The 12,703-nt window shown below is 44.1% G+C and overlaps 1 protein-coding gene across 3 annotated transcripts in view; it reads right to left on the bottom strand.

Moving 5' to 3' along the window:
• Positions 1-12,703, bottom strand: part of trip4 (thyroid hormone receptor interactor 4) — a 132,997-nt gene that overhangs the window by 85,555 nt on the left and 34,739 nt on the right. For all 3 annotated transcript variants that reach the window (XM_060853613.1, XM_060853615.1, XM_060853614.1), the window contains exon 7: positions 10,377-10,592. In XM_060853613.1, the coding sequence (XP_060709596.1) occupies positions 10,377-10,592 (216 nt within the window). The remainder of the gene's footprint in view (positions 1-10,376; positions 10,593-12,703) is intronic.

Genomic DNA, 12,703 nt, shown 5'->3' on the forward strand with positions numbered 1-12,703 from the left:
TTCAGCCCATCCACTCTGCTCCAACAATTGATCATGGCTGATGTTTCTCAACCCTATTCTCCTGCCTTCTCCCTGTAACCCTTAATCCCATTACTAATCAAGAACCTATTTATCTCAGTCTTAAATAAATTCAATGATTTGGCCTGCACAGCCTTTTGTGGTAATGAGATCCACAGATTCACCATCCTCTGGCTGAAGAAATCCCTCATCTCTGTTCTAAAGAGTCAATTCTTCATGGAGGCTGTGCCCTAGGGTTATAGTCTCTCCTACAGTGAAAGCACCTTCTCTAAATCCACTCTATTCAGGCCTCTCAGTATTGTCAGTTTCAACAAGGTCTACCCTCATCCTTCTACAGACCAAAAGTTCTCAACTGCTCCTCCTTATGATCAGCCCTTCATTCCATGATCACTCTTGTAAACCTCCTCTGGAACCCCCACTAAGGCCAGAACACCCGTCCCAGACAGTGGGCTCAGAATATTCTAAATGGGTCGAGTCTGCAATACGGTTAGGGTTATACAGCCTTTTACATATCTGCTTTTGTATTCTAGACCTCTCAAGGTGTCTGTTAACACTACATTTGCCTTCCGAACTACCAACTGAACCTTGCCCAGTTTTGGTTCTGCTTTCTAACTTAGCCCCTCGCTGCTCGTATTTCCTCAGTAAAGCCTCTTTCCAATTTCCACCTATGTCACTGGCACCTACAGAAATCAAGGACAATGAAGAGAAATTATCAACAAATTGTCCCCTGATTGGTCTTGGGCCGTGTAAGAACGATCTTGGATGGACGATAAATGTGCCCATCCTCATTGGCTTGGGGAGCAGAAAGAGTATTACAAAACGGTGCTCCAGTGTAAACTTAAAGTAGAACACATATCATTGATCTAACTGTGATTTACTTTATTTCTAACTGGAGTACACTAATGCAGAATCTCAGACTTGCAAGTATTTTGTCTCATCAGTCAACAGAAGGTTGTGAGAAATTCAAGGTTGGACTGCCAGAGGTGATGGCTTTTGAGCATCCAAGAGGTTACCTTTGACCTGAAACTGAACTGGACCAAATAACAACTATAGTTACTAAAGCAGGTCAGAAGATGGGAATTACGTAGCAAGTGACTCAACTCCTGAGTCCTCAAACCCCACCCAGAAGGCACAAGTCAGGAATGAGAGGAAGGCTTTCAAATTACCTTTGAGTGTAGCTCCAACAAGACACAAGAGACTCAACATTAGCTAGGACAAACGTATAACTAGGACAAAGGTACCCTTCTACCATCTTCATTCACTTCTTTCATAACTTGCACAAAGTAGCAGCAATAGTATCTACAAGATGCACTGCTGCAACTCACCAAAGCTCCTTCAACCGCAACTTCCAATTCAACTATCCCTCATACCTTAAAGGACAAAGCGAGCATATGCATCAGAACATCATCAGCAAGATTCCCTGTAAACTACCCACCAGCCTAATTCAAGACTCTTTCATCATTCCTTTGCAGTTGCTGGATCAAAATGCTGGAATTCCCTAACAGGACTGTAGGTTACATAAACTGCTACGATTAAGAAGGGTGACCTTCAGGTCAGACCCATTTAGAATATTCTTGACCTTCAACCTTCTCAAGGACAATTAGGGAAGGGCAACAAATAAATACTGGTCATCAATACATGTATCCAAAGAACAGATTTTAATGAAATCAAGACATTAAACCGAGAGTCCATCTGCCTTTTGTGGTAAATATAAAAGACCTGAAGACATTGTTTGTGAACAGCAGCACAGGAGATCGCTCGAGTGTACAAAACTAATCCTTTATCAATGTTACAAAAAGATCCTCAATTATCATGTTGTTGTTTGAAGAAGCTTGCTATGTGCAAACTGGCTGTTGCATTTCGTACATTAGTTTTGTACTTCATAATATCCTGCACACCCTTCAACAAGTACTGCAGGACATCTTGAAGTTATGATAACATGATTTTAGCTTTTCTCTTTTAAAACTTTTTATCCCTTCCTATCTTCATCTCTTTATCCATTCATCCTCTTCCCATAGAAAGAATGTCTGCATGTGTTCAGAGATTCTCGGGTTACCAATTCCTGGAACAGGTAGAACTGATGCATGAAGAAGACTGGATCAATTCAAACTATATTCATTGGAATTTCGAAGAATGAAGTGGGGACCTCATGAAATCTTCAAAAGTCTAATAAGACCAGACAGGGTAAATACAAAAAGGATTTGAAGAGGACTGTAATCTGAATTTGGAGAGGCAAGAAATGATTAGGGATAGTCAGCACGGTTTTGTGCGAGGTAAATGGTGTCTCGCAAACTTGATTGAGTTTTTTGAGGAAGTAACCAAGAAGAATGATGAGGGAAGAGTTGTAGACATTGTTTACTTGGACATTAGTAAAGCCTTTGACAAAGTTCCACGATGGACTAATTAGCAAAGTTAGATCATATGTGATTCAGGGTGGGCTTACCAATTGGTTACAAAATTGTCTTAATAGCAGGAGACGAAAGTGATGGTGGAGGATTGTTTTTCGGTTTGGAGGCCTGTGAACAGCGGTGTTCCACAAGAATCAGTGCTGGGTCCACTTTTGTTTGTTATTTACATAAATGATTCAGATGAAAATATAAAAAGCATGGTTAGTAAGTTTGCAGATGACATCAAGTTGAAGTTCTGGATATAGGTTTAGCCACTGAGCTGGGAGGTTCATTTTCAGGCGTTTGGTCACCACACTAGGTGACATCTTCCATGAGTCTCCGAATGAAGCACTGATGGTGTAGCCCGATTTCTATTTATAGAGATGAGTTTCCACGGGTTGGTGACATCATTTCCTGTGGTGACATCATCTCATATGGTGGTCATTTCCTGTTCTTTTTCTCAGGGGGTGGTAAATGGATTCAAGTCAGTGTGTCTGTTGATAAGAGCTCTGGTTAGAATGCCATGCTTTTAGGAATTCTTATGCGTGTCTCTATTTGGCTTGCCCTAGGATGGATGTGTTGTCCCAGTCAAAGTGGTGTCCTTCTTTATCTGTATGTAAGGATACTAGTGAGACTATCTAGTAATAGGCGACTCTGTGTGGAGTTTGCACATTCTCCCCGTGTCTGCGTGGGTTTCCTCCGGGTGCTCCGGTTTCCTCCCACAGTCCAAAAATGTGCAGGTCAGGTGAATTGGCCATGCTAAATTGCCCATAGTGTTAGGGGCAGGGGTAAATGTAGGGGAATAGGTCTGGGTGGGTTACGCTTCGGCAGGTCGGTGCAGACTTGTTCGGCCGAAGGGCCTGTTTCCACACTGTAAGTAATCGAATCTAATTTAATACGTGAAGACCATCAATAATACCTTTACTGGCATAAAATGCGTCACCGACCCTAGGAAACTCAAACATATAAATAGAAAGCGGGCTGCACCACCACTGCTTCATTTGGAAGCGCACTGATGATGTTACCTAGTATGGTGACGAAACGTCTGAAAATGAACCTTTGGGCTCAGCGAGCAAACCTACATCATGACACCAAGATTAGTGGTAGAGTGCACTGTGAAGAAAGTTACCTAAGATTACAAAGAGATCTTGACCAATTAGATCAATGGGTTGAACAGTGGCAAATAGAGTTTAATTCGGATAAATGCAAGGTATTGCATTTTGGTAAAACAAAGACAGGACTTATACAATGAAATCTAGGGCATTAGGCACTGTTATAAAACAGAGAGACCTAGGGATTCAGGTTCATAATTCTTTGAAGTTTGCGTCACATGTAGACAGGGTGGGTAAGAAGGCATTTAGCACGTTTGCCTGCATTGCTCAGTCCTTTGGGTAAAGAAGTTGGGATGTTAAGGTAGTACAGGACATTGGTGAGGCCTGTTCTGTAGTACTATGTTCAGTTATGGTCGTGTTGTTATAGGAAGGATATTATTAAGCTGGAGATGGTTCAGAAGAGATTAACCAAGATGTTGCCAGGAATGGAGGGTTTGAGTTATAAGAAGAGGCTGGATTGGCTGGACTCTTTTCCACTAGGGCGTAGGAGTTGAGCAGAGACCTTATAGAATCACGAGAGGTACAGATAAAGTGAATGGGAAGTGAATGGGATTTCAAGAGTAGGGGGCATTTTTTTTCTAAGATGAGAGGAGAAAGAATTAAAAAGACACATGGGGATTTTTGTTTACACAGAGAGAGTGATTCATGTGTGGAATGAACTCAAACTCTCCAGTTCTGAGAACATCCTTGTAAGTCTTTTCTGTGTCCTTTCCAGTTTACTTACATCATTCCTATAGCCAAACTGTACACAGTACTCCAAAAGCAGCCTCACCAACAATCTGAAGTCCCCACCTGCTTCAAGACCTCCATCATCCTAGTGACAATGAAAAACTATGTAGCGTGTCTCAATGACGATCGCCCGGTAGCTCTGACCTCCATAATTATGAAGTGCTTCGAGAGGTTAGTCATGGCTCACAACAACTCCAGGCTTCCAAATTATCTTGATCCTTTGCAACTCACCTACTGACACAACAGGTCCATGGCAGACACCATCTCCCTGGCCCTATACACATCCCTGGAACATCTGGACAACAAGGATACCAATGTCAGGCTCCTATTTATTGGCTACAGCTCTTCCTTCAACACAATTCCAAACAAACTCATCTCTAAACTCAGAGCGAGGTCTTGGCTCTCCCCTCTGTAACTGGATCCTTGACATGGTGACCCATAGTAAACACTAAGTCTAGGCGACAACACCTCCTTCACCAACATCCTCAACACTGGTGCCCCATAAGGCTGCATAGTCAGTCAGTTCTCCACTGTACTCCGTACCCACTCATGACTGCATGGCCAAATTTTGCCCTAACCCCATTTACAAGTTTGCTGACACCCCCACCGCTGTAGGTCAGATCTGAAAACAATGAGACAGACTACAATAAAGAGACAGTGCTTAGCAGCATGGTGTAAAGACAACAATCTCTCCATCAACGTCAATAAAACCAAGAAGCTGGTTTTTAAACTGAAGGAAGCGTGGGGGGAATTCAAGGTGGCAGCCACCCAGTAGGTCTGCTTTGCTGAGCTCTACACCACAGCCCAGACAAAGTGGGGCACTCATCCTCCCTTCAGTGTCCAATTTGTTGAAAATAACTACTTGCTAACCCTTAGAATTACTAACAATCCGATGCAGTTTAAAAGATGACTAAGGGGAAAGGAGCACAGGGCTTGCATCAGGCAGGATCCCTCCCCCGCAGCAACAGACATACCCATGGCCAAGACACTGGCCTCCATGGCTGTCCCAGAGGACTCACCTGCAGAGTGCAGCCTGATCTCGGAGTTCGCAAAACTCCGACAGAAGATTGACTGCTCAATGGAAGAGACCTGGGCCAGGCTGGAATCGATCTTGGCCATGCTTCCGAGAGCGCAGCTGAATCTTCAGAGGGCCGGGTTCAGGCCCTGGAACGTCGAGTGTGGGCCTTGGAGGAGCAGGTCGGCAACCTCGAAAAATCGAGTTTATTGGAAGAACATCCGATTGTTGGGGCTTCCCAAATGGGAGGAAGACGGGCAGCTTGTCAGCTTCCTGGAGCAATGGCTCCCACAGTTTCTAAGGCTAGAGGTTATGTGTTGAGCAGGTTCACTGGGCAGTGTGCAGACCCAGATTGGACCAGCGCTCCTGCCCGGTCCTAGTGTGACTCCAGCATTATAGAGATAAACAAATGATGCTGGAAGCTTCTAGAGCGCTGGGGAAGGAACCCCAGGCTACGGTATATAAAGGATCATGAATCATGCTTTTTCAGGACTTTTCCCAAGCAGCTGAGGGACCTGAATACCCAGTATTCCATTAGATATCTGGTGATACTGCACTTCAGCCATGCACGGTCCATGTTTAAAATTGATTCACCAGAAAAGGCAAAGGATTTCTTGGATGCTCTAAAATAGACTGATTGGCCTGAATTATGTGGACAATTATTCTATTCTGTTTTTTCTGTAATTTGCCTGGTTATCAGGGGTGATCTTGGTCTTCCTTTTAAGATATGTCGAGGTCATAATTATCTCTTTTTTGTTTCCTCTCCCCTCTCTTCCCCTTCCCGTCATCCTTTGCTTGGATGGGGGAGGGGTAGGGAGAGGAGTTTGTTTTGTTGTTCTACCATGAGTGCCTAGGATTACAGTATAGAGGAGATAGGCTGGGTGGCTACTTTTAACTTTCTTACTTTGTGGGGGCATGGTCCCTTTTGCCTAGTTGATTTTAACCTCACTGTGAATCCTCTTGCAAGGATGCCTACCTTGAAGAAGTTCTCCTCCGCTCTCTACAAAGATTAGATTAGATTACTTACAGTGTGGAAACAGGCCCTTCAGCCCAACAAGTCCACACCAACCCGCCGAAGCGTAACCCACCCAGACCCATTCCCCTACATTTACCCCTTCACCTAACACTACGGGCAATTTAGCATGGCCAATTTACCTAACCTGCACGTTTTTGGATTGTGGGAGGAAACCGGAGCACCGGGAAGAAACCCACGCAGACATGGGGAGAATGTGCAAACTCCACACAGAGAGTCGCCTGAGGCGGGAATTGAATCCGGGTCTCTGGCGCTGTGAGGCAGCAGTGCTAACCACTGTGCCACCCATGATCTCTGTGAGTCCCTCTTTCACTGCAACCCCCAGCTCACCTTCTCTGCCCTGAAGCTCTTCAACCATGTCCTGAAACAAACTCACTCATTTCCCCTCCTCACAGGTTACCTCAGTTCCAACCTGCCAGCTCAGCACTATCCTCATGACCTGTCTTACCTACCTTCCCACCTAACCGCTCCACCCTATCACCTTCATCCCCACCTCCATCCACCTATTACACCCATAGCTACTACCCCAGAGGCTCCCTGCCTCATTCCTGATGAAAGGCTTTTGCCCGAAACATTGATTTTCCAGTCTCCTCGGATGCTGCCTGGTCTGCTGTGCTTTTCTAGCACCACTCTAGTCTGGACTCTGATCTCCAACATCTGCAGTCCTCACTTTCACCGAGTTCAGCTAGAAGGATTAATGGGTGGTATGAGCACCCCATTTGGTTAAGAGGGAAAGTGTCTTTCCAGTTATGTTTTATGCTGTTATGTTGTAGTAGTTGTTATAAGTTTTGAAAGTTGCATTTTTAAACTAATACACACTGTTTATGGTTCTCACTCGGCGCTATAAGTGGGGTTCTTCCTCCCTGGAGGGGGGGGATCTAGGACTGTTTCAAACGATCTTGACTAGCCATTCGTTTAAATAGTGCACCTGGAATGTTATGGGGAGTCACTCACCAATTAATAGAAAAAAGATACTGTCAAGCCTTAAAAAAGAGAAGGTCGATGTAGCCTTGTTACAAGAAACACAATTAATTGATAAGGAGCATTTGAAGTTGCAACAGGAAGGATTCGGACAGGTGTTTTTCTTTTAACTGAAAGGAATTGACGCAGAGGAATGGTTATTCTCATTTGGAAGACCTCCCATTTCAAATGCCAGTCCAAATTAAGGATGAGTCTGGGCATTTCATAATATTTCAAGCTTTAATACATGGAGAGGAAAATGGGATTCTGGATATATATTGTCTCCCGGCACATCCCTTTAAATTCGTAACAGATGCGTCCTCTAGACTGATGGGGTACCTCATACAATTAGAGGGGGGAGACTTTAATTGCATTATTGACCCTAGGGGTCTTGCGGGTATGTCTCCGCAATCTAGGCAGTTAGTGGACTTGAACAAGGAGTTGGGATTGGTGGATGAATGGAGATGTCGTCACCCTGAAGGTAGAGATTTTATGTTTTTTTTCAAATCCACATAAGTGCTATAGCAGAATTGACATGCTTTTTTGGCCTTTTTGAACTCAGTATTGTCCTGCAGAATAGGGAATACAGCCCTTTCTGATCATGCAGCAGCGTATATGGAGGTCAAGTCGGGAGATGGTGGGACGGGTTCCCGGCACTGGCGCATGGACCCTTTCCTCCTGAAAGATAGCAAGTTTATCGAGTAGTTTTTGCGAGAGTTTAAAATTTTTTGGGATATCAATTCAGTGCTGTGGGAGACTGCCAAGGCCAACATATGGGATTTGATTATTTCTTACTCTGCGACCCAGAAACGACAGAGGGGAGAACAGCAGCATTTGCTCGAGGCTCGTCTGAAGGCGGCTGAGTTAGCATACCTGGATAGGCCGTCCATAACTAAATTACAGCAGATTACAGCTCTTAGGGCTACTTTGAATGCTGCATTCATCCAGACTGCAGAGAGGGGAATCTCTTGCGAAACCGAGGTTAATTGACTTTGGTGATAAACCGGGTAGATATCTAGCATACTTGGCAAGAAAAATGTGCCCCCAATCTACTACATCCATCAGAGAGTGTGCTGGTACTCTTACTTGCAATGCCAAAAAGATTAATGCAGCATTTGGAAAGTTTTATTTAGAGCTATATCAGTCAGAGGGCTGTGATGAAAATGGAGTCAGAACTTGGACTTTTAGGGTGTAACCTCAGAGTGAGCATCCTTTTTGAATGTCCCCCTGACAATTCAGGAAATACAGGAGGCAGTGAGGCTGCTCCAGAGTGGTAAAACGCCCGGACCAGATGGATTTCAAAGTGAATTTTATGAAGAGTTTATCGACAAGCTGGCCAGGCCACTCTTGGATATGTACAATTACTCATTCAGTCAGGGCTGCCTCCCATCTTCTTTGAGAGAAGCAAATAGTTCTTTTATCCTTAAGAAATGAAAAGCCCCAGAGGATTGCACTTCGTGCAGGCCTATATCGTTACTGAAGGTAGATTTTAAAATCCTATTGAAAATGCCTGCGTTAAGGCTGGAGAGGGTATTGCCTTTTATTGTAAAGGAAGACCAGACAGCTTTTATTAAGGGTCTACCAATAATATTATAAGAGTATTAAATATGGTCCAAATATGTCAGCAAAGAGCAATGCTGGGTTTGGTAGTCTCCCTGGATGCAGGGAAAGCATTTGATCAGGTGGAGTGGCCATACCTCTTTTATGGTAAAAACAATGACTGCAGATGCTGGAAACCAGAGTTTAGATTAGAGTGGTGCTGAAAAGCACAGCAGTTCAGTCAGCATCTGAGGAGAGTAAAATTGACGTTTCGGGCAAAAGCCCTTCATCTCTTTTATGTCATGGAACAGTTTGGTCTTGGAGAGATTTTTACCAAATGGGTGGCAGTGATCCAAAAGCAGTGGTGCACACTAATGGTACACGGTCAGATAGTTTTAGTGTCGGCAGAGACTGCCGTCAAGGATATCCTCACTCACCATTACTATTTACATTGGTGATTGAGCCACTGGCGACAAAAAAAACTGAAGTGGAGTGGAAGGCACACCCATCTGTATCAAGGTGCTGAGCGCCAATTTCCTGGTTCACCCACATTGACGCAACAGTCAAGAAAGCACAACCGCTCTACTTCCTCAGGAGAGGAAGGACGTTCGGCATGTGTGCAAAAACTCTCACCAATTTTTACAGATGCACCACAGAAAGCATCCTATCCAGATGTGTCACCACATAGCATGGTGCTCTTCCCAAACTGCAAGATACTACAGAGTCGTGAACACAGCCCAGTCCATCGCACAAACCAGCCTTCCATCCATTGACTCCACCTATACTTCCTGGCGCCTCAGGAAAGCAACCATCCCACCCTGGTTATACTCTCTTCCATCAGGGCAGAAGAAAAGGTGAGGACTGCAGATGCTGGAGATCAGAGTCAAAGAGTGTGGTGCTGGAAAAGCACAGACGGTCAGCCAGCATCTAAGGAGCAGGAGAATTGACATTTCAGGCATAAGCTGAAACATAGATTCTCCTTTCCTCGGATGCTGCCTGACTGTGCTTTTCCAGCACCACTCTTCGACTCTTCCATTGGGCAGAAGATATAAAAGTCTGAATACATGTACAAATAGATTCAAGAACAACTTCTTCCCTGCTGTTATCAGACTGTTGAATGGACCTATCAAATGTTAATATTGATCTCCCCCTGCACCTTCTCTGCGGTTGCAACATGGTATTCCACACTCCGTTCTGCTACCCTGATGCACTTTGTATGGTATGATCTGCCAATACAACGCCTTAACTAACGCTACACTGCATCTCAGTATATGAGACGACAATAAATCAAACTTAAATGTCCTGTACAACCACAACACGACTTCCCAACTGCTATACTCAATGTCTCTGACCAGTTCAGGCGAGCATGCCAAATGCCTTCTCCAGCACCCTGTCTATGTATAATGCTACTTTCAGGTAACTGTGTACCTGAACCCCTAGATCTGTCTTATTCAACAACACTCCCCAGGGCCCTACCTCTGATCTGTTATCTTGGCACAAGCACAACTAAAGCTGGTCTGTAGAGCTCAGCCGCTGATTCAATAAAGCCGAAGCTTTCTGTGTTTGTTATGTTACAGCCAAACCTGCTATAATATTGATCCAAAGAACCCTGATCTTCAAAGATCCTCCTTCCAGCGAAGTCTATTGTGATCTGTTTTGTTCGACGGGATGCGTGCCGGAGCTCCCTTAATTCTTCTTCCCTCTTGCGTAATGCCTCCCGTTCCTGTTTGGAGAGCCACTGGTTGGTATCTGCGGCAAAGTAATCAGACTCGTCGTCAATTACCTGCGTCCGGCGAGCACTGCAAAACATAAATGGATCCAGTTAATTGAACAGCACATACACTTGACAATGAGACTAACCTTCAAATTATCAAATACTTAAATAGCTAACTATTTGTATACTAAGTGCAACACCACTGCATCAAATCCCATTTGCCCATCACTCCGCTGATCATTGACAGACATTTGCTCCTGGTGCAGTGACAAAGTCATTCAAAACTCTCAGCATTGTTCTCAAACCTATGCTTAACCTTCCTTGCTTATTTTTCTGTCACCTCCTTCAACCCTATGATCTTCTGGGACATTGGCACTCCACTGCTTCAGTCATGGTGGCTGTGCCTTCAGCTAGGTAAGCACCAAGCTCTTGTAATGCCCTTCTTCAATTTCTGTGCCTGCTCTACTCAAGGCACCCCAAAAACCTCTGTCAATAAGCTTTCAATCACGTTTTGCTTTTCATGGAACGTGCTGGAGTCTTTGTCCCACGCTCAGCAGCAGAAAGTGATCTTTACTCAGAGCTCCTTACCATGTAGCCTGAGAGAGGCCTTTGAAGATAGACTGTAGCACACTACCCTTCTTCCAATAGCGTACAGAATATTTACACACTCCACATTAAAATGATGACAGAAGGTGTGCACTTGTTACTTGCCCTCTAATCACTATGCCCCTCCCCAACTGCATTGTACTGAGTGGTTGCTGTTTGCTACCTTATGAAGCTCTGGTTATTTGCCCAAGGTCATAATGACGAAGCAATACGTTTTGCAATTGCCCCCTTACAATGCTGTTTTCCAGTGTTCTTTCATCAAGTTATTTGTTTATACTCTTCATTTTACATCATTCGGTCCTTGGCGTTTATATCATTCATTCTTCAATGAACAAAATTGTGCCCCCCATCTCTGAAAAGTATTTCCTAGTTTCCTTTCATGAGAAGCCAGCAGAGAGGATAATCAATATTCATCCCCAAATGGATTTGGCAACTAGATTCTTCTCGCTTCTCTGGTCCTGGAGAACAAAAGGTTGAACATAAAATTGCCAGGTCTCACTAAAACTGGCAACGATTACGATCAACCTTAATTTATTTTTCTAATTGACAGCAGTCATACAATATGCTGTGTTAATGCCTGGTGGATCACATTAAGGTTTATTGATATCTTTGTTCAGATTAAGAGATAGGAATTACCTTTCAGCACAAAAGGAGTAGCTAGGGAGAGCACAGGGCTCGTTAAAGATCAGCAAGACCACCTATATATGGAACCACAGGAGATGGGGAGATACTAAATGAGTATTTTGCATCAGTGTTTACTGTGCAGAAGGATATAGAAGCTAGAGAACTTGGGGAAATAAATAACAATATCTTGAAAAGTATTCACGTTACAGAAGTGGTCGTGTTGGATGTCTTAAAGTGCATAAAGGTGGCCAAATCCTCAGGATTTGATCAGGTGTACCCTAGAACTCTGTGGGAAGCTAGGAAAGTGATTGCTGGGCCTCTTGCTGAGATTTGTTTTATCAATAGCCACAAATGAGGTGCCAGAAGATTGGAGGTTGGCTAATGTGGCGCTACTATTTAAGAAAGACAGTTAGGAAAAGCTACGGAACTATGGACTGCTAAGCCTGACATCAGTGGTGGGCAATTTGTTGGAGGGGACCCTGAGGGACAAGATTTGTGTGTATTTGGAAAGGCAAGGACTGATTAGGATTGGTCAACATGGCTTTGTGCCTGGAAAATCATGTCTACTAACTTGATTGAGTTTTTCTGAAGATGTGTAAAAGAAGATTGATGAAGTGGATGTGGTCTGTATGGATGTTAGTAAGGCGTTCGACAAGATTCCACATGGTAGACTGGTTAGCAAGGTTAGATCACATGGAATACGGGGAGAACCAGCCATTTGGACACATAACTGATTCAAAGGTAGAAGACAGAGGGTGATGTGGAGGGTTGTTTTTCGGGCTGGAGGCCTGTGACCAGCGGTGTGCCACAAGGATCAGGGCAGGGTCCACTGTTTTTTGTCATATATATGAATGATCTGCATGTGAATGTAGGACTTATCGGTAGTTGGTTTGCAGTTAACACCAAAATTGGAGGTGTAGTGGCCAGCAAAGAAGGTTACCTCAGAGTACAATAGGATCTTGATCA

Source organism: Hemiscyllium ocellatum, chromosome 42 (assembly GCF_020745735.1).
Source record: "Hemiscyllium ocellatum isolate sHemOce1 chromosome 42, sHemOce1.pat.X.cur, whole genome shotgun sequence".
In the NCBI taxonomy this organism is placed as follows: domain Eukaryota; kingdom Metazoa; phylum Chordata; class Chondrichthyes; order Orectolobiformes; family Hemiscylliidae; genus Hemiscyllium; species Hemiscyllium ocellatum.